Genomic DNA, 22730 nt, shown 5'->3' with positions numbered 1-22730 from the left:
CCTTTGCCTCTGCCTCTAACTCTTTGAAATAAATAAATAAATCTTTTTTTTTTTTTTAAAGGTCTTCCATCCCCTAGTTTACTCCCCAGATAGCTGTAAAAGCCAGAGCTGAGCTGATCCAAAGCCAGGAGCCAGGAGCTTCCGGGTCTCCCACATGGGGCCCAAGCACTTGGGCCATCTTCTGCTTTCCTAGGCCATAGCAGAGAGCTAGATGGGAAGTTGAGCAACTGGGACTGAAACCAGTGCCCATATGGGATGCCTGCACCGCAGGCAGAAGCTTAGCCCACTATGCCACAGTGCTGACCTCTTTATTTTCCTTTTAAAAAGATTTATTTATTTGAAGGGCAGGGTGACAGAGAGGGAAAGACAGAGAAAAAGAGATCTTCCATTGCTAGTTCACTCCTTAAATGGCTGCAGCAGCCAGGGCTGGGCCAGGGTGAAGTCAAGAGCTTGGAACTCCCATCTGGGTCTCCTCTGTGTGTGGTAAGGGCCCATATCCTTGGCCGTCATTTGCTGTTTTCTCTCACGTGTAGTGGAGCAGCCAGGACTGAACCTGGTGGTCTGGCCTGGAATGCTGGCATTGCAGGTGTTGGCTTAACCTGCTGCGCCGTAGTGCTGGCACCTTTTTCTATTTTTGGTGTCCTGTATGAACCTTGTTTTCTTTCTCTTTGACTAATATTTCTCTTCGATGAGCGGTGCTCCCTCTGGATCATCTGTGTGCAGGAAGGTGATACTGGTGAAGGGCTAAGGCTGGTGGGTGTTCTCCTTTTGGGCAGGGTGTGCAATTGAATTCTTTGGCCATTTTGCTTTTTCCCAAGTAAAATGCTCAGGGACTTACTACAGTGTCACCTTCTACTCTGTCTCACTAGCTGGCTGTTCTTTTTAGGAGTTTGTGTTTTTTTGTGTTGTTTTCTTCCTTTCTTCTGTTTGGGACCTCCTTCCAAGAACGTTTCTGCTTTCCGTCTTTGTATTTGTTCTTCATATCAAATGAAAGCTGGTTGGTTTTACCTTACCTGTTAACTTCAGAGGACGCTGCACCAGTGTGGTACTTCTGTCACCTTGGGCGTATTCTGACAGGGTTGTTGAGTACGTGAGTTCAATTTTCACTACTTTTGCACCCTTTCCTGAAATTACGCTTTGAGGTAATAGATGACTGTTTCATTGATGATAGTTTGCATTTGTTTCATATTGTGTCTTTTGGTGTCCTTCTATGAAAAGGGGTGAAATCACTATCTTGACTCTGGGTTTAAAACTTCAGGTTTTGTAATTCTTTTTTAAAATTTATTTCTTGTTTGATAAATATCTTACTGATAATTTTATAATATATTTTTTTAAACAGAATATATAATGTTACAATGATTTCTGAATTATAGTTCACTGATCAGTATTTCAGTCATTTTATTTGCCCACAACTAAAATTGGTACTTCATTTTGATAATTTTCATTTCTTTAGCTCTTGTTCACTAATTATGCATTTGTTCTTAAACTGCAGTCCAGTAAAGGAGAATTGACCGCACTTGTGCATCAGCTCCAGGAAAAGGACAAGTTGCTGGCAGCTGTGAAGGAGGATGCTGCTGCCTCAAAGGATCGGTGTAAGCAGCTAGCACAGGTGAGGACCTCCAGACACCTGCTGAAGCAGGGGCTGCGAAGCAGTCCAGAAATTGTCCACCGTCCCTGATTCAGTCACTTACACGATAAGTTTATAGCCAACAAAAGTACTTGTAGAAATTTGGGAGGGAAGGGGTGTGTCGCATTCTTCCATGTTACTATGTGCTAGAGTTGAATTATGAATTTCAAATAATGGTACTTATAGATATGCTAGTTTCAGAATAGCAGATGCATTCTATTCAGGTGCATGGGAGTTTAATTGGATCTGACCTCGCTCTATTCTCTGTGGTGTGATCGTGGTTAAGTCTATGTTATAGGATCAATGTTAAGCTTTTACATAGTTACCTCAGTACAGAGATTCTTGTGATGGCTCTTTATTACTTTTAACCTGAGCAGTTTTAGTCCAAGAGATTGTCTTACTTTGTTTTCTTTTTTTAAAAGAACTTTTTAATATCATGTGGTCTGAGAACTATAGAAAACGTGATCACACTCCTCTTGAAGTGCTCTTTCTCCTTCAGAGATTAAGTGTAGTAGAGTAAAGGAGGTTTACTTATGAATCATTCACTTAGCTAAGTAATATCACCAAGAGCATGGCCTTATTTGAAGGTAAATCATTTGTGTGATTTCAAAGTTAAATAAAACTCAATGGAAATTCCTGGTTAGATTAAAATCAAAGCTGTTAATAAAAATAGGTGTCTCTTACAATTAGAAACCTTAGTACAGCTTTATGTGACTATTATTTTTTGCCTGCAATGAAAAAAATTAGGAATAGGTGAACATGAGGTGGGCCTATGGCATGGAGGGGTAAGCCACTGCTTGGGATGCTTGTATCCCACATCGTAGTGCCTGTTTGAGTCCTCGCTATTCTGCTCTAATCCAGCTTCCTGCCAGTGCTTCTTGGGAGGTCTCAGAAGATGGCTCAAATGCCACCCATACAGGGGACCTGGATGGAGTTCCAGACTCCTGGCTTCATCCTCTTCTAGCCCTGGCTCTTGTAGGTGTCTGGGGAGTGAACCTGTAGATGGAAGATCCCTCTCAGCTCTCTGTTGCGTACTCTTTCTGTCATTCTGCCTTGTGAGTAAACGAAAATAAACAAACTACCAAGAACAAGAATAGATGAATTGATTTTTTTAAGGTAACTCACTGAATTCTATATTTTGGATGTGTATACTTCTTTTTTTGTTTTAAGATTTATTTTTATTTGAAAGTCAGAGTTACACAGAGAGAGAAGAGAGGCAGAGAGAGAGAGGGAGAGGTCCTCCGTTTCCTGGTTCACTCCCCAATTGGCTACAGTGGCCGGAGCTGCACTGATCCGAAGCCAGGAGCTTCCTCCGGGCCTCCCACGCAGGTGCAGAAGCCCAAGCACTTCAGCCATCTTCTACTACTTTCCTAGGCCAGAGCAGAGAGCTGGACTGGAAGTGGAGCAGTTGGGACCCGAACTAGCGCCCATATGGGATGCCTGCACTGCAGACAGTGGCTTTACCTGCTACGCCACAGCGCTGGCCCCGGATGTGTATACTTCTTAGATCAGTATAACAATTTGCAAATATAAATGTATTAACAGAATTATTATATAAATATATAAATTAACAGGGACAACTATAAATTTCTTTAAAATTTTAAGTTTTCTCAAGCTTTTTTTAAAAATTTATTTATTTATTTGAAAGAGTTACACAGAGAAGGAGAAACAGAGAGAGGTCGGTCATCCATCCACTGGTTCACTCCCCAGTTGGCCACAACGGCCAGAGCTGCACCGATCTGGGAGCCAGGAGGTTCTTCTAGTCTCCCATATGGTTGCAGGGGCCCAAGAACTTGAACCATCTTGCACTGCTTTCCCAGGCCATAGCAGAGAGCTGGATTGGAAGTGGAGCAGCCAGGACTCGAACTGGTGCCCACATGGGATGCTGGCACTGCAGGCAGCGTCTTTACTGCTACGCCACAGCACCAGCCCCTCAAAAATGTTTTTAGAGCAAGGACATGGACTAACTGTACCTGCAGATAACTTTAGAACCTCTAGGTTTTCATGTACTTTGGTGATTAATATTTGTTTTAGGAATATATAGTACTTGCAAAAGTCAATGAAATTACCTTTTGAGATTTGATTTGAGAAGAGGATAAAACTTTTCTTTTTTTGTTTTTATGTACCTTTGTTGCAAGCTTCTTTTCTACAATAGATTTGTTCCAGTCTCTTCCTCTGGGAGAAATAATCTATTTTGCCTTTTTAGGCTTTTTTCCTAGGCCTCTTCAGTACCCTAAAGGAGGAATGGTACCTGGAATAATAGAGAGTTAAGTGTTATGTTTTAAATTGTTCTTTCTTATAATCAAGTTAGAATGTAGGACTTATTCTAGGTGCATCGTCTTTAACTCTGAAACCAGAAACTGCATTTGAAATAAGAGTGAACAGAGTGGCCAAGTGTTTGTGAAGGGAACTGGTATGAAGAGCTGGTGACATGTATAAGATTGTTTTTTAAACTTGATTATTCAAACAAGCACTTCCTGGTTCAGCATCCATGATCATTTTACTGACGTTAAAAAATGTTTTCTTACATTTATAGGCTTATTTTGATAACTGGTTTTTTTATAATTTTTTTTCTGATTTTCTCTCCTAGGAGATAATGACAGAGAAGGAACGAAGCAACGTGGTTATTGCAAGGATGAAAGATCGGATTGGAACCTTAGAAAAGGAACATAATGTATTTCAAAACAAAATGCATGTCAGTTTTCAAGAGACTCAAAAGATGCAGATAAAGGTATAATTTCATTCTTTGAAAGCAAGATGAAATATGTTTATTTAATTAGCAAACTTTTAAATACCTCTGATGTGCAAAGCCCTGTGTTCTGTCATCAACATGTAGTGACTGTTAAACTCACTCCTTTTCATTAAGTTAGCTTATCTGCTTCTGGTCTCCCTAACTCATCCCCACCTATAAAAGTAGCTAACTTAATGAAAAGGAGTGAGTTTAACAGTCACTACATGTTGATGACAGAACACAGGGCTTTGCACATAAGAGGTATTTAGCATTGGGTACTTAGGAGCAATGGAGATGGGAGGTAGGGAAGACAATATCCAGGCTGTGTTGAATCTTCTGAAACAATTAGATATGGTCAAGTAAGATAGTGAAGAAATGGACACTGAGTACAAGTTACTCAGGGTGGCTTCTTAGTTCTGTCCCTAGAGCTGATGGCTCAGTGGGTCAATGAGTGTCCTCCAGGCATTCTGATACAAGTTGTCTAATATTAACAGTTTGTGAGAAATACAGTTAGAGTTGTGGTTACAGCATTTTGATGTAGTGGGTTAAGCCACTGCTTGTGATGCTGGCAAGCCATATGGGTGTGGATTCGATTCCTGGCTGCTCCACTTCTGTCTAGCTGCCTGCTAGTGCACCTGGGAAAGCAGTGGAAGATGGCCCATGTGCTTGGGCCCCTGCACCTAAGTAGGAGACTCAGTGAAGCTCAAGACTCCTGGTTTCAGCCTGGCCTAGCCCTGGCTGTTGGAGCCATTTGGGGAGTGAACCAGTAGATGAAAGATACTTCTTGGGGCTGGCGCCGTGGCTCACTTGGTTAATCCTCCGCCTGTGGTGCCGGCATTCCATATGGGCGCCGGGTTCTAGTCCTGGTTGCTCCTCTTCCAGTCCAGCTCTCTGCTGTGGCCAGGGAAGGCAGTGGAAGATGGCCCAAGTGCTTGGGCTCCTGTACCCGCATGGGAGACCAGGAGAAAGCACCTGGGTCCTGGTTTTGGATCAGCATAGCTCTGGCCGTAGTGGCCATTTGGAGAGTGAACCAATGGAAGAAGACCTTTCTCTCTGTTTCTCTCTCTCTCTCACTAACTCTCTGTCAAATAAAAATAGAAAGAAAGAAAGAAAGATGCCCCCCCCTCTCTTTTCCTCTCTTTAACTCTGCCTTTCAAATAAATAAATAAATCTTGAAAACAGCAGCAACAAAAACAGAGTTGTGGTACCTGGGGATCAGGACTGGCATCAAGAATAATCTGTCTGTGAGTGAGATCCCAGTGGAAAGAAAGGGCCATCAAAGAAGGAGGTACCTTTCTCTGAAGGGAGGAGAGAACTTCCACTTTGATTATGGCGTTGTCTAAATAAGGTCGGAGTTTGTGAACTCAAGAGGCTTCCATAGCCTTGGCAGCTCATGACAAGAGCCTCGGGTGATTACTGACATCATAAATAAGAGTGTCAGTTGTTAAGTCAACAACAGGAGTCACTGTGCACTTACTCCCCATGTAGAACCTCTGTCCTTAATGTGTTGTACTATGAGAATTAATTGCAAAACTAGTCTTCAAACAGTACTTTATAATTTGTGTATCTGTGTGGGTGCAAACTGTTGAAATCTTTACTTAGTATAGAGTTGATCTTCTGTGTATAAAGCTAATTAAAAATGAATCTTAATAAAGGATGGGATGGGAGAGGGAGTAGAAGGTGGGATGGTTTGTGGTTGGAGGATGGTTATGGGGGGAAGAACCACTATAATCCAAAAGTTATACTTTCAAAATTTATATTTATTAAATAAAAATTTTTTATTAAAAATAAGTATAATTAGGTATTTTCTACACATTATTTTCTTTTCAACGAGGTTTATATATAAAGTTACTAAGATTTTAAAAGAGGAGGGGATTTAAGATGTTAAATAATGTGTTGAGCTAGCCAGTAAGGAAGCTAGAATCAGCTCTCATGTCTGCCTCCTCTCTTTGCACTTTGGCTCCATTCCAGACACATCTCCATCTCCCAAAGTTAAACATTTTTTTTTTGTATAGTTTATAAGCAACTGCGTGTGGAGACAGAGCATTCTCTCAATCTTTATGGTAGTTCTAAGCCTCTAAGTCTTTATGTAAAACAGAGATTTGTATTACATTTATTGGAAATGTGGATGAGTATATAAGTCATACCTCCATATCCTTGAATTTCACATATTTGGATCCAGTTGATAATAGGTCAAAAACATTTACAAATAAAATTGCATGTACTGGAAGACCAGGAAGGCAGTAAAGGAACTTAAGCAACCCAGCAGTGTAATTATATTAGTATTTTAAATTACTACTCTGGCATCAGAGCAGAGATTAGAACGAGGGAACGTTGAAGGCTTTTGCAGGAATTTAGTCAGAGACCAAGGCCCTGGGTTCAGATATTAGATATTGTCAGTGGGAGGATGACTTTGAGTAGGGCAAGAGAACTAGATAGGGCTTAGTGTTAGAGCAGGGAGGTGACCTTGAAGGACTCCAGGGTTTTGGCTTAAATGACCTTCGGTTTCTTCTGTCACTATTTCGGGAGGTTCAGTTCTTACCATCTGTCTTTTCTGTGATTCTAGTTAGGTCTGGGCTAGTTAGTATATCTTTTCTTTGTTACCAGAATTTTTTTTTTAAAAACAGATAAAAAATCATTGTTAATGATAAGGAGGCTGTTGAAGATCATGGCTTGGGTCTGCTTGCCAAGTGCACATATAATGCTGCCCTTAATTGAGTTTTCTGGACTAGTGATTTATTAAAATTATTTCCATTTGGTGGCAAATGCTTCCATTTGGAATGTGTGCCATTAGCTCAGGTTCATTAACATGTGTCAGAACTCACAGTCTTGGTGATCAGGTTATTTTTATTTTCCAGTATTATGAAGCATTATTTATCCTTACGCTTGACTCCTTTGGCTTCTTTCTTTTTTGACCAGTCTATAATTTGGTCTGAAATCTTAAGGAGACTTTATTTTTAGTTATTCTTTCCATCAGTTCATAGCTCCTTAGTTTGTTATTTCACACTAGCATAATTGTAGCTCCTTACTAGGTTTCTCATTTACTAAGTGTTCTAACTTGTGATTGGTATTCTTTTTGTTAAAGATTATTTATTTATTTATTTGAAAGTCACAGTTGTCAGAGAAGGAGAGGCAGAGGCAGAGAGAGACATTGTCCATCAGCTGGTTCACTTCCAAATGGGCACAACCATCAGGGCTGGGCCAGGCTGTCTAACTCTGCCTGTCTAAAAAACAATATGTATATTATATATATAATTTTTATATATATAATCACTAACAGTGAAAAAGAAGTGAGTCATGCCGTTGTCAGGTCTTTCCTCATCCACAGCTCCTACTTGATCCTCTGTCTTCCCATTTCCCAGCCACTTGAATTATTCTCCCTTCCATCAGCTAGGTTATTGAAGTACTGATCTTCCTAGCCTCAAGTGTTCTTTTCTTCTTGATTCTGTTTATTGCCCATTTGAAAGTTAGTCATATGCATTGTAGCAACATCTTTTATTGAAGATGAAAGATGTTTAAGGGATTGATCTTTTTCTTTGATTACTTGGAGGACAATTTATACATTCTGTATGAGTTCTCTGAAAAATAAAAACATATGTACTGTAGTTTTTAATTGTTATTAAGATTATCAATAACTTTTTTTTTAGATTTTTTTTTATTTGACAGTAGAGTTACAGACAGTGAGAGAGACAGAGAGAAAGGTCTTCCTTCTGTAAGTTCACTCCCCAAATGGACGCAACTGCTGCAGCTGCGCCGATCTGAAGCCAGGAGCTGGGAGGGTCCTCCTGGTCTCCCACATGGGTGCAGGGGCCCAAGGACTTGGGCCATCCTTTATTGCTTTCCCAGGCCATAGCAGAGAGCTGGACTGGAAGAGGAGCAGCCAGGACTAGAACCGGCCTCCATATGGGATGCTGGCATTGCAGGCAGAGGATTAACCTAGTGTGCCACGGTGCTGGCCCAAGATTATCAGTAACTGTTAATTTCCCTCTCTCTTTTTTTTTTTTTTTTAAAGATTTATTTATTTATTTGAAAGGCAGAAAGACAAAGGGGGAGAGACAGAGAAAAAAATCTTCCATCTGCTGGTTCACTCCCCAAATGACTACAACAGCCTGGACTGGGCCAGTCTAAAGCCAGGAGCCTGAAACTCCTTTTAGGTCTCCTACCTGGGTGGCAGGGGCCCAGGTACTTGGGCCTTCTTCCACTGCTTTTCCTGGGAACATTAGCAGGGAACGGAAATGGAAGCAGAGCTGTGAGGGCTCAAACCTGTGCTCTCCATATTAGTTTCTCTTAAAGTAAGCAACATTATTTCATATAATAAAGTAATGCTTTGGGCCGACACTGTGGAACAGCAGGTTAACACCCTGGCCTGGGCCACCGGCATCCCATATGGGCGCTGGTTCGAGTCCCAGCTGCTCCACTTCCGATCCAGCTCTCTGCTATGGCCTGGGATAGCAGTAGAAGATGGCCCAAGTCCTTGGAGACCTGGAAGAAGCTCCCGGCTCCTGGCTTCAGATTGGCGTAGTTCCGGCCTTTGTGGCAAATTGGGGAGTGAACCATCGGAAGGAAGACCTCTCTCTCTCTGCCTCTCCTCTCTCTGTGTAACTCTGACTTTCAAGTAAAATAATAAAATAAATAAATAAATCTTAAAAAAAAATTAAAGTAATGCCTGTCCTCGTAAGAGTCAATGTTCTTTACCTTTTGATCCTGTAGCTCTGAAATTAAAAAATTAGACCTCAGGAGAAAATGAGAATGATGGTTGCCAAGGATTGGAAGAGGGAAAAATGGGGAGTGATTACTTAGTACAGTTTTTTGTTTGCTTGTTTTTTTTTTTTTTTTAATTATCAATTTGAGAGGCAGAGAGAGGGTGAGTGAGCACACTCCCCCATCCACTGATTTCCTTTCCAAGTTCTCACAATACCTGGGGCCAGAGCTGGCAATGCAGTCTGAGCCTCCTGCTTGGGTGGCAGTTGCCTGAGCCATCATGGCTGCTTCCCATGGTTTTCATTAGCAGAAAGCTGGAGCCAGGCGCTGGAGCCAGAATTGCCATCCAGGCACTCCAGTTTCTAATGCGGATATCCTAACTTATGCACCTGCTTCTAGAGTTTTGTGTTAAAAGATGAAAAGAGTTATGAAGATGAATGTAGTTATGGATGCACAACATTATGATACCACTGAACTGTGCATTTGACTGTGGTTAAGAATGGTGCATTTTACATTGTGCACACTATGGTAGTAAAAAACAGATTAGAATCTTCAGCAAGGAAGTAGATTTTTCTGTTATCACTTATTTGATTATAGCTCAATTTGTAGTCTAATATAAATATATTGAAAATATTTTCAAGTTCTGTAGTTTTAGAATACTAAAAACTTTTATTTAAATATGTTTCCAGGGGCTGGCATTGTGGTGTAGTGTATGAAGTTGCCACCTGCAATGCCAGCATCCCATATGGGTGCCAGTTTGTGTCCTGGCTGCTCCACTTCTGATCCAGCTTTCTGGGACAAGCAGCAGAGGACAGCCTAAGTACTCGGGCCCCGGCTACCCACCTGGGAAACCTGGAGGAGGCTCTTGGCTCCTGGCTTTGTCTTGGACCAGTCCTCGCCTTTAGGGCCATCTGGGGAGTAAACCAGCTGATGGAAGATCTCTATCTCTATCTCTCCCTCTCTCTCTGATTTTCAAACAGATAAATAAACGATCTTAACAAAAAAAAAATACATATACATAAAAATACATATACATTAAAGATACATACATATGTATCCAATATGAAATTGACATGTTTTCCAAGATCAGAACAGGTTTAATTTCCTATCAGGTAGAAAGAGAGTATTTTTTTTAAAAGATTTATTTTATTTATTTGAAAAGGCAGAGTTACAGAGAGGTCTTCCATCTACTGGTTCATTCCCCAGATGGCTGCAATGGCCAGAGCTGCGCTGATCCAAAGTCAGGAGCCAGGAGCTTCTTCCAGATCTCCCACATGGGTGCAGGGGCCCAAGGACTTGGGCCATCTTCCACTGCTTTCCCAGGCCATAGCAGAGAGCTGGATCAGAAAAGTAGCAGCCGGGACTAGAGCAGGCGCCCATATGGGATGCGGGTGCTTCCGGTCAGGGCTTTAACCCACTGTGCCACAGCGCTGTCCCCAGGCAGAGTCTTAACTCATCTTTTAGTTCTGAAATAGTCATCTCTGTATGTGTTTATATTTCTAATGTGATAGCAGCTAGCACCTACTTGTATTCAGATTTTTGAATGCTGTGACAACTTGTGTTTACTTTGCATTCATTACTAAAAAAATGTAATTCTTCCTTTAGATTTGTTTATATTTATTTGACAAGAATGATTTAAAATTTCATTCTGTTGATACTTTTCACATTCTAATCAAATAAAATTCTTTTTAAAAGGTAGCTTTGACCATCTTTGTTTTCTAAATCTTATGTGTGTAAAACAATTAGTTTCAGCAAGTTCGTGAGCAGATGGAAGCAGAGATAGCTCACTTGAAGCAGGAAAATGGTATACTGAGAGATGCTGTCAGCAACACTACAAACCAACTGGAGAGCAAGTATGTTTCTAATTGCTTTAGTTTTCAATGAATAGCAAAGTCATTTTCTTGAATTCATGGAGTGATATTTGATGGTAATGGGCTACACTTGTTTCTTACATTTGTTTCTTTTTTTTTTTTTATTTTTTTATTTTTTTTTATTTTTTATTTTTTGACAGGCAGAGTGGACAGTGAGAGAGAGAGACAGAGAGAAAGGTCTTCCTTTGCCGTTGGTTCACCCTCCAATGGCCGCCGCGGCCGGCGCGCTGCGGCCGGCGCACCGCGCTGATCCGATGGCAGGAGCCAGGAGCCAGGTGCTTTTCCTGGTCTCCCATGGGGTGCAGGGCCCAAGCACCTGGGCCATCCTCCACTGCACTCCCTGGCCACAGCAGAGGGCTGGCCTGGAAGAGGGGCAACCGGGACAGAATCCGGCGCCCCGACCAGGACTAGAACCCGGTGTGCCGGCGCCGCTAGGTGGAGGATTAGCCTACTGAGCCGCGGCGCCAGCCTACATTTGTTTCTAAAATAAATTACTTTTCAAAGACAGTTCTCTGGCTGTGTGAAGAACTTCAGCTATTTAAAAATTCGTATTTATGTATTGTATGAAAATTGCATATTTATATAAATTTATTTATATTTTATATTTAAATACTAGTGCAGCGAGTCAAACAGTCTACAAATTTATGAGACAGAATTTAGAAGTTTTAAATCATTTACCCCCTTCAACAGTAGTTTTCAAACTTCATTATTCACCTGGCATGTTAGTTGAAAAATAAGTCTCATCTCTAATAAGTATGATCCTTGTCTGGGAATCCGCATAGTAAGGCACATTCCAGTGACAGTGATGTGGTTAGTTCTAGAGCTGTTCTTTGAGAAGCAGTCCCTTAGAGAGACCAACAGTATGCTTACCTAGAGTCAGATTTCTGGTTAATTTTAATAGGTTTTCAGAAGACCGTTTGATGCACTGTTTACTCATACTCATGAATTGGTGGTCATCTGTTGCTTTTGATATTTTGTAGTTGCTTTACATAATTTGTATAATTACTATAATTATTCACTCAACCTTCATTTCTAGCAGTTATTGTGTTATTTTTCACTTGGCTATAAGTAGAATTACTTGCTCAGCAAAACTAAAAAAAAATTCATTTCTTATATGTGTTATAATGAAAGTTTCTAATCCAGTTACTGTTTTTAGGCAGTCTGCGGAACTAAATAAACTGCGCCAGGATTATGCTAGATTGGTGAATGAGCTGACTGAGAAAACAGGAAAGCTCCAGCAAGAAGAGGTCCAAAAGAAGAATGCTGAGCAAGCAGTTACTCAGCTGAAGGTAGTGTATTCCCACATGGATTTATCGTTTCATGAATAATGTTGGTATTTGTTTTGATGACTTGCATGTGTATATGTGTTGGTTTGATAAACATAGGTTGAGCCTTAATGGGACTGAAAAATGTATGCTTTGATGAAAGAATTGCATATAATCTTGAATTTGAAGTTGAAGACTGTCTGTAGGTATGTAGGTATGAAATTAGGGGCTGGTATTGTGTCACAGTACGCTAAGCTATTGCTTGCAATTCTGGCATATCAGCATATCAGAGTGCCAGCCAGAGTCCCAGATGTTCCACTTCCAATCCAGCTCCCTGCTAATGTGCTTGGGTAGGCAGAGGAGGATGGCCCAAGTATTTGCCTTCTGTAAGAGACCCAGATGAAGCTCTGGGCTCCTGGATTCTGTCCAAACAGCCCTCAGCCCTGGCCATTTGGGGAGTGGATCAGTGGATGGAAGATGTCTGTCTTTCTCTGTCTTTTTCTCTCTCTCTGCCTTTCAAATACATCTTAAATTAACTGATTGACATGTATAAGTAGTAGAATTTCCTCTTATAAATGGAGGTTTGGGTTTATATATATATATAAGGCAAAAATTGTGTAAAATTGCATTTAATATCCATTTTGTCGTCCATAAATTAGACTTTTCAGTAAGTCCAATAGAGTATTTTTCTTTCAGCATTGGAATAGATGTTTTTTTTTGCTTGTATAGAAGACCCAGGTCGTGTTCCAGTGGCTTGTACTTGAGCTGTGATATACAAAAAAATCACTTACTGTGTTTCTAGCCAGCACAGTGGCACTTGGTTCAATGAGTTGCTCGTACTATCAGGAGACAAGTGGGGCTGCTCAGGCCAGCTGAGAGAGGAGCGGATTATCTTCTCTCCTGTCGTATGCACTGTGGACCATGTGTACATTGGGTGGAATGATAGAGAATTGCCCCATTTATTAAGGGATTTGTTGAAATTGTAGTTGGGTTTGTATAAGCTCAATGTACTAGATACCTACCTAGATGACTGATTTCCTCATACCTTGATAGTTCTAGAGTAGCACAGGTTAAAAGGGCTTTGAGACTGATTGAATGGAAAATAGTGAATTTGTATTTCTTGAAAGTTTTTGGGTCCCACGTGAGACCATTAAAAGCTGAGTGTACTTTTGTTTCGTCTTGGTCTTGCTGGCAGGTTTGCTGCTGGCATTTTTTTTTTTTTAAAGCTTTATTTATTTATTTGAAAAAGATACACACAGAGAGAAGGAGAGGCAGAGAGAGAGAGCGAGCGAGAGCGATCGATGAGTTGATCTTCCATTCACTGGATGACCTCAGCGGCCAGAGCTGTGCCAATCTGAAGCCAGGAGCTAGGAGCTTCTTCTGGGTCACCTGTGTGGTTGCAGGGGCCCAAGGACTTGGGCCATTTTCCACTGCTTTCCCAGGCCATAGCAGAGAACTGGATGGGAATTGGAGCAGCCGGGTCTCGAACCGGCACTCATGTTGGGATGCCAGCACTGCAGGCAGTGGCTTAACCCGCTACGCATCAGCGCCAGGCCCGCTGCTGGCATTTATGGATGGAAGTCTATTGTCTGTGAATATAGATAAATAGATACTGAGAGTAAAGATTGTAGTCCAAATTGGAGTGTTGTGCTAAAAGTATATGACCTCAAAATAGGAAATTTAGGTACTTCCTGAGGTTTAGCAGTGAAGATAACTGTTCTGTATTTTGAGAGCTTATCAGCTGGAAATCAATGGACAACATATCATAGCTGAGTGGATCAGATATGTACACAGAAGTAGCTAGCTATCCTGATCCAACAATAAAAAAACTGAGTTTCTGATCTAATCTCCAATCTGTAAACCTGTATATTGGGAGGACAAGATGGCTGTGGCTGCTATATAAATCTTTCAAACTGTGCGTATCTGCATATCATATTAAAATGTAGGAAACTCATGGCAATAAGCAATTTTAAGACACAACTAACAGTAGAAAATGCTTTTTCCTTATTAAATTTTAAATCTCAAGTTTATGTTATCTTGTCTCTCTCTCCCTGTAAATATCAAGGTTCAACTACAGGAAGCTGAGAGAAGATGGGAAGAAGTTCAGAGCTACATCAGGAAGAGAACAGCAGAACATGAGGCAGCACAGCAAGGTGAGGGGAAGAGATACTCATTTAAATGGTGTATAAAATTGGGGGTGAAATTTCCTCCCCTGTCCATTTGTGAAGAAAGTACAATTGGGCATTTTGGTTATAGTGCAATAAAAATAGCTTTTATACTTTGAAAATATATTTATTTTCTTGGCATTTGTTGGGATTTTACAATAAAAACCTATGACTTTGGCTGAAGCAGTAAGTTTTCGCCAGAGTTACAGTACATAATAATGTAAGGGAGGGAGCATGGGCGGTGTGCTTTCATGTAGTTACTCCTTTTGTTCCTTGATAGCTCTTCATTTTGTTTTTTAAGAAAAGATTCAATTCTGTGTTGTGAAGAGAAAAATAGAGCATTACCAATCCAAGTGGTTTACTTAAAACTGTGCCACTTAATAAATAACTTTTACTGCTCACTTATTCATAATTTGATGGATCCATCTGGGAGATAATGGAACTTGTACTGTGTGTTTTCTGTGTATCTCTCCTACCACCTTTTTCCCCATGCAAGAGGGTGATCTGGCAAAATGTAGTTTCAGATGAAAGTAAGGAATTTTGGCTCGTTAAACCTTTAGTTTCCTCCGTCTCTCCCCCAGGAATAAACCTCTGGTTCAATGTCTAAGTGCACCCAAAATATTTGATGACCTATTTCTCTTTATGTAAAGTTTATATTAAGAACATTAGCTCTCTGTTGTGGCCTGGGAGTGCAGTGGAGGATGGCCCAAGTGCCTGGGCCCTGCACCCCATGGGAGACCAGGAGAAACACCTGGCTCCTGCCATTGGATCAGCACGGTGCGCTGGCCACAGCACGCCGGCTGCGGTGGCCATTGGAGGGTGAACCAACGGCAAAAGGAAGATCTTTCTCTCTGTCTCTCTCTCTCACTGTCCACTCTGCCTGTCAAAAAAAAAAAAAAAAAAAAGAACATTAGCTTATTTTTGAAGTTTATATTTCATCAGTAAAGCACACAAATTATCCTAAAAGACTGTAACAATAAACTACATATAACTGTGGACATTAATACCTCCCTCTTGCCAAAAGCAGTTGCTCTGAATTTTTACATTTTGCCTTTAGTGTTTTACTTGGTATTTCAGAACAGTATACTTAATACTGCTTGATGGGCATCCACCTTCCTGTTACAGAAAAAGAGGACTTAACACATTTACCCCATTTGTACTACCTGTCCCTCATTCTTCCAATATGGTTATACAAGCTTTTTGATTATATCATTATTGTTTGTTTATATAATTACGACTATAATTCAATGCTGAGCCAAGAAATATGTTAAAAGTGATTTTTTTTCTTAAAAGTTTGTTTTGTTAACAGTAATTGTACATCTTTGTGGGGTATAATGTGATATAATGTGATATTTACACATTGTGTAATGATTAACTCAGGATATTTAGGTTAGTCATGATCTGAGACATTTATGATTTCTTTGAGATGAGATAGTTCAAAATGTTCCCTTCTAGTTATTTTGAGTTACACAGTACAGTACTATTGACTATAATCATTCTTTTGTGCAATGGAAAACCAGAAGGTATTCCTCCCGTCTCTGTGACTTTACATGTATTGAACCTCTTCCTGTCCCCTCTGCCCTGAATCCTTTGAACTACTGTGTATTTCCTAGAGCTAGTCATTGGTTTATTTCTTTACCTATTTGTTCTTTTGTCTTAATGTTTAAAATTTTACCTATGGTTAAACTCCTCTTAATACCTACACACGCACCCATATATCCATCTCAGCATGATAAATAGTAAGTAAGAATGTATCAGTTTTTCTTGGTGATCTCCCTCCTAAAATCTTCCGTCTTCCTCGCTGTTGCACTTGTTGCTCTCTAGGTTGGCATCATACCTGTCTCCCTTGCTTTTCTCTCTCTCTACCCTGTATCGTGGGTCCTAGGTATTGCCATCTTTCTTGCATTTCTCCTTCATTTTAATAGAGCATGTCTTTCAACAGCTGCATGCATGAAAGTGTGCCTTCAGGTACATTTGTTGAATTGAATTTTGTGGATCTGAAAATGCTTTTATTATTGTCTTTACCTTTTTTGGCTGGATATAGAGTTTTTTTTTTTTTTTTTTTTTAAAGATTTATTTAGTTACACAGAGAGGGAAGGGAGAGGAAGAGAGAGAGAGAGAATCGATCAATTGATCGATCTTCCTTTCACTTGTTCACTCCCCAATTGGCCGCAATGGCTGGAGCTGTGCCTATCCAAATCCAGGAGTCAGGAGCCTCTTTTGGGTTTCCCATGTGGGCGCATGGTCCCAAGGACTTGGGCCATCTTCTGCTGATCTGAAGCCAGGAGCTTCCTGCAGGTCTTCCCATTGTGGTGCGGGGGCCCACTGGTTTCCCAGGCCATAGCTGAGAGCTGGATCGGAAGTGGAGCAGCCAGGATTCAAACTGGCACCTATATGGGATTTCAGCACTGTAGGCAGTGGCTTTACCTGCTACACCACAGTGCTGGTCCCAATATAGAGCTTTTAAGTTTGCAAATAATTTCTGCCACAGAATTTTGAAGACGTTGATGTGATGTTTTAGCTTTTACTGTTAGTGTTAAGAAATAGTCTACTCATTTGAGGTCTAGTCCCAGATATGACCATTTGTGTTTAGTTTTCAAGAGTTCTGTGTTGAGTTGTATTGTTATTAGTGTCTTGTTATAGAGGTGTTTCCTTTTGAGACACACACACACACACACACACATTTTCTTTCCTGCTTTCTGTCTTTGGTGTTCATCACCTATCCATCTTCTCTACTGCCTCCATTTTTAATTTATGTTATGAAACAGAAAGGCATCTGTTAGGCTGATAACTCCATTTTATTTTTCTCTTTCTGGAACACTTTTCCCTTTTTCTTTGCCAACTTAGTTATTATCACTATTCACTTTGTCTTCATTTATTGTGATTTTTGAGTTACATTTATTTTCTGATTGCCTAAAGACAATTTGTGTTTGTTTCCCATTTCTCCTTCTTGTTTGGGCTTATTAAAGAGAGAGAAACAGAAAGGTCATAACATTTTAAATCAGAACATTTGTTCATCTTTAGATAATGGATTTTTTTTTTTTCCAGCATGTTTTGATGTAGTGGAATATGGGTATTTCCAGGTAGCAGAGTTTAGGGAATTTGCAAGAAATGTACTACATGACTTCATTAAAGTTTCTTTGGGAAAATCTTTCAAGAAATGATGTAATGGTTTTTATGTGAACCATTCCATTTTTAATGTGTACCATTTGGTTAACATGCTTATTCAGTGTTTACTGTGTTCCAAACCTTGGGCACAGCTCTGGATATTGGGAAAGGGCAATGTCTGATTTCAAAAAGCTCACTCCCTAGGATAGGAGATGAATTAATACAGTGTGGCAGGTGCTTTTATGAAAGTAAGCAGAGGCTGCAGCAAGAGTATGCAGGAGAGGGAGTGGGAGAGATGCAAGGAAAGTTTTCTAGGTGAGATAATGCCTGTCATCAAGACTAAGAGGAGTAGCTAAAAAAAGGAAGAGACCTTTTGTGAAAAGGTAATATTTTGTTACAGATTTGCAGAGTAAATTTGTGGCCAAAGAAAATGAAGTACAGAGTCTGCATAGTAAGCTTACAGATAATTTGGTATCAAAGCAACAGTTGGAACAAAGACTAATGCAGTTAATGGAATCAGAGCAAAAAAGGGTGAACAAAGAAGAGGCTCTACAAATGCAAGTTCAGGTATCTCTTTTTCATTCTTTAAAAAAAAATGAAGGTGGGCGGTATTTGGACATGTGTGTCTAGAAGAGAGCAAGGGCTACCTCGTCCTACTTCTGGAGTGGTGGCAAATCATTACTTAGCCTTTGAGCACTGTACATTATATGGTGTGTTTGAAGCTGTATGCACATATAGTCTATGCTCAATGTGTTAGATTAGGGAGAGCATAACATACCCTTAATTTCCACATTACAAATTAACTCAGAATATAATTCCTGGTCACTGTTGTTAATAATGCCTTTTAGAATCTAAGAATGAATCTTAAAAAATAAACAGATATAACTCATTGTGTTTATATACATGAGATACTTATTAACAGCACATTTTCCCTCTGTTTTTAATTGCTACTTGTAAAAGGATATTTTGGAGCAGAATGAAGCTTTGAAAGCTCAAATTCAACAATTCCATTCCCAGATCGCAGCTCAGGTAATGGTGCTTTGTTATTGCTTATCAATAATATTAGCTTCACAGCCACTTAAACAGCCTTCTGAGTGCCTGGTGAAGCTGGGACCCGAACTGGCTCCCATATAGGATGACAGTGCTGCAGGCGGCGGCTTTACCTGTTATGCCACAGTGCTGGCCCCCTTTATAGAATTCTCAGTTGTTTATAGCAAAAGTATTAGTTTAGAAAACTAACTGTAAAAGTTAAGTTTCAGATAAGTTCACACTCTCAAAGCTTTGAGCAATTTTCCTAATTGCTTTCTTTGTAGAAACTACTGCCTAGAATTGGGAGAATTATGTTCTAGGGGGAAAAAGTGTGGGTGTGGGGCTGCATGGATGTGTTATCAACTCAGATTGAGAGCTTTAGTTAACCAGCTGTGAGATAGTTCTAGAAAGTTTATCAGAAACCAAGTAATTCAAGAACGTTTGAATTTATAAATCCTTTTAGAAAGTAAAGATGAACATGTGTATTACCAAACTGTTGAATTATCTTATTCATGAAGTAGATTATTCATTATTGAAAATTGTTACTAAGGTGAAGCAACTAGCCCAGGAATCAAATAAAATGGCCTTTGTGGCTGTTTTTCCTATAAATTTGTTTCTTGTCACTCAGGTAGTTTCCAGGACTGTCAGCTTGTTCTGATCTAAATGTCTTGTGATACATTTAACCGCTGATACTGGCTGTTGGTGGTTAGACAGGCTTTGAGAGTAGTAGCTATTCTTTGTTGAACACCCACCAGGGGCCAGAGACTTCTTTAACAACTTTATATGTAGATTAATTTGTCTTCCAATTTTCGAAGCTGTGTTGTGATTATTACACAACTTTTGAGCTTTCTTTCAAATGATTTTATGTTGACATTGTTTTTCTTTCTTAGACCTCCGCTTCAGCTCTAGCAGAAGAATTACATAAAGTGTAAGCCTACCTTTCCAAACTTCTCTTACGATTGTGTAGTCACCACTAACTGATATTTGTTAGATTTGATACTTAATGACAAACTTGATGCTCTGTCCTGTTTGCGAAATACTCTGACCTAGATTTGGACCTACCTTTTTTCTCTTTTTTTCCTTTTAGTTAGTTGGGTCCATACATATTATACATTCTGTTTTTGTGTATTCATGATAGAAAGTGGAAGACTTTGTTTCATTGTGGGTGTTAGTAATTATGTGGAAGAGGTCATTTTGTTTTTTGAGTAATGCAAGTAAATTCATTTTTGTATCTAATAAGTAGTTGTGGCCATTCTGTGTTTAGCTTTGTGGTAAGGTACCCCAAACAAAGGTCTATGCTTATCTCTGTGTATATGTTGTGTAATTTTGTATAGATACAGATAACTGGAATTCAGAAATCTGGAACGTGAAATCTGGTTTTGATATTGCCAGCCTTCTAAGCCTAAACAAATGAATTAATTTCTGCAACCTTGAGACTTAATATAGAAGTTTGTATTTTAAGTAGCTGCAGTAATGCATTGTGATAGTTATTAGTAAACTGAAAGGATCAGTAGAGAGCAGGCACAATTTTATGAGAGACTATTTTAGTAAGATAGTGCTGTTTAAGGCTTTTAAATCTTTAATTTGTGATTTGACTTCTAAATGTTTATTGAATATGCAAATATATTTCCTTTAAAGGATTGCAGAAAAGGATAAGCAGATAAAAGAGACTGAAGATTCTTTAGCAAATGAACAAGATCATTTAGCAAGTAAAGAGGAGGAACTTAAGGTACAGTACTTCTTTTTCTATTTTTCAGGTTTATTTAATTACTTGAAAGGCAGAGTTGTGCAGAGAGGGAGAGTGAGAGGGAGACAGACAGAGAGAGAGAGAGAGAGAGAGAGATTGATTTTGTTCACTTCCCAAATGGCTGCAACAGCTGAGGCAGATCCAGGCTGAAGCTAGGAGCCTGGAGCTTCTTCCGTGTCTCCCACGTGGGTGCAGGGGCTGAAGCACTTGAGCCATGTTCTTCTGCTTTCCCAGGCATATCAGCAGGGAGCTGGATTGGAATTGGAAATGGAGCAGCCAGGACTCAAACTGCATTCATATGGGATGCTGGCGTTGATGCTGCAGCTTTACCTGCTCTCCTGCCATGCAGGCCCCGGTACAATAATTCTTAGAAAAGGCTGCAGCAGTTTACAGGATTTGACACTGTGTAACACTTGCATATATTCAAGATGAATGCATACATGTGAAGAATGGAAAAACTTCAGAACTCACTTGAAAAATGTACCCCTTTGCTAAACTACAACATCCTCTTTAGTTCTCTTGAGAGGAAAAAAAAATCAAAGGACTTTTCTCACATGATATAATTCACATTAATTTTAGGAAAAGGCTTATAAGAATTGGTAGTTTCTCTTTCTGATTTAGGAAATTTATAGTTTGAAACTTTTGCTTAACTCATAGGAAGCTCTCAGAGATGCTTTGCAACTTTTAAGTCAGTTATGTTAGTTGTAATAGAGTATTCTTTTTCCTTGTTCTAGGATATACAGAATATGAATTTCTTACTGAAAGCTGAAGTGCAGAAATTACAGACCCTGGCAAATGAGCAGGTGGGTATTTATTGCTTTTGAGCACTTATGTTAGAATTTGAATTTCTTCTTTTTTTTATTGCTATTTCAAGTGCCAATTTCCTTGTGTAAACAATAAATATAGTGGTTTCTTTGTGTAATTGTATGGTGCATTTTGTAAGCTTGCTTTTGTTGACCATGATCTTCCAACCTGTTCGATATTACTATTTCACATTGAAATAACGTTTGATTCAGTGAATCAGTCACTTTTAAGTTAAGAGAGGCGTCAGTTAAAACTGTTTATGTGCTGGTTTGGTTTAGCTTTTGCTGTTAAATTTAAAAAGGATACACTTTTTTTTTAGGGCAGCAGTTGACATGTGAGTAGTAAAAATCAGATGGCCAAAAAGAAATGTATGTTATTCCTGTAACTTATTTCAAATATATGAGAATGATAACTTTAGTATGTAAAAATAAGTGAAAGAATGGTTTTGAGTACCTTCTGGGAGTGATACAGTTCTCTTCTCATTTCTGACAGGCTGCTGCTGCTCACGAATTAGAGAAGATGCAGAAAAGGTGATGAACGTATTGTATATAGAAACATGCAGATGTTTATGTTGAAGTCTAATTGTTGCAGAAAGTATTGCTGCTTATAGCAGATAGTTATATACGTGGTTTATGTACACTTTCTCAATGTATGAACTATTTTAATTGATGGTTTTTTCCCTTAGTATTCATGTTAAAGATGATAAAATAAGATTGCTTGAAGAGCAGCTACAATGTGAAATTTCAAACAAAATGGAAGAATTTAAGGTATGTGATGAAGCTTGTGAACTCAACTTCCTTATAATAATAACCTTTTATGATTTTCAGTTGAAGAGAATCTAGAAATAGTAATTTTTACAAGTGTGTTTGGATTTCAGAACTTTTTTGTACCAAAATAAACGTCTCTTAATCATTTTCCATGGACTTTTTTTTTGTAGAAAAGACTTAACTTAAAAGATTCATTTATTTATTTGAAAGAGTGACAAAGAGGGAGAGACACAGGGAAAGAGGTCTTCCACCCCCCTGGTTCATAACCCAAATGCCGGCCGGCACCGTGGCTCACTAGGCTAATCCTCTGCCTGCGGTGCCGGCATCCTGGGTTCTAGTCCCGGTCAGGGCGCCGGTTCTGTCCCGGTTGCTCCTCTTCCAGTCCAACTCTCTGCTGTGGCCTGGGAGTGCAGTGGAGGATGGCCCAAGTGCTTGGGCCCTGCACCCCATGGGAGACCAGGAGAAGCACCTGGCTCCTGGCTTTGGATCAGCGCGGTGTGCCAGCCGCAGTGGCCATTGAGGGGTGAACCAACGGAAAAGGAAGACCTTTCTCTGTCTTTCTCTCTCACTGTCCACTCTGCCTGTCAAAAAAAAAAAAAAAAAAAAAAAAAAAAAAAGTCATAACCCAAATGCCAACAACAGCTGGCAAAGCCAGGAGCCTGGACCCTTCATTAAGTTCCACAATTTGGGTGGCTGGAACTCAAGTACATGGGCCATCACTTTTGCCTCACAGGCACAGTAGCAGGAAGCTGGATTGGAACCAGAGGTGAGACTTGATCCCAGGCACTCTGATAAGGGATGTGGACTCATCCTTCCATGAACTCTTTGAAGTACCTTCATATATAAAGTTTCTCTGAAATAACATTTCTATGGTTTATTTGGGGGCTTGTACAGTGAACTTTATAATGATTTTAT

At 39.8% G+C, this 22730-nt stretch overlaps 1 protein-coding gene across 50 annotated transcripts in view; it reads left to right on the top strand.

Moving 5' to 3' along the window:
- The window catches only part of KTN1 (kinectin 1), a 121867-nt gene that overhangs the window by 49280 nt on the left and 49857 nt on the right, over positions 1-22730 (top strand). For all 50 annotated transcript variants that reach the window (XR_011380695.1, XM_070053628.1, XM_070053617.1 and 47 more), the window contains 12 exons: positions 1493-1609; positions 4218-4358; positions 10806-10912; positions 12087-12219; positions 14261-14348; positions 17869-18035; positions 18429-18497; positions 19388-19425; positions 20136-20226; positions 20979-21047; positions 21541-21578; positions 21734-21815. Coding sequence is in view for 49 of the 50 variants with exons in the window: in XM_070053628.1 (XP_069909729.1) it covers positions 1493-1609; positions 4218-4358; positions 10806-10912; positions 12087-12219; positions 14261-14348; positions 17869-18035; positions 18429-18497; positions 19388-19425; positions 20136-20226; positions 20979-21047; positions 21541-21578; positions 21734-21815 (1140 nt within the window). In the remaining variant the exon portion in view is untranslated. The remainder of the gene's footprint in view (positions 1-1492; positions 1610-4217; positions 4359-10805; positions 10913-12086; positions 12220-14260; positions 14349-17868; positions 18036-18428; positions 18498-19387; positions 19426-20135; positions 20227-20978; positions 21048-21540; positions 21579-21733; positions 21816-22730) is intronic.

Source organism: Oryctolagus cuniculus, chromosome 12 (assembly GCF_964237555.1).
Source record: "Oryctolagus cuniculus chromosome 12, mOryCun1.1, whole genome shotgun sequence".
In the NCBI taxonomy this organism is placed as follows: domain Eukaryota; kingdom Metazoa; phylum Chordata; class Mammalia; order Lagomorpha; family Leporidae; genus Oryctolagus; species Oryctolagus cuniculus.
The sequence above is the reverse complement of the archived record's forward strand: the minus strand, read 5'-3'. Positions and strand labels throughout refer to the sequence as shown.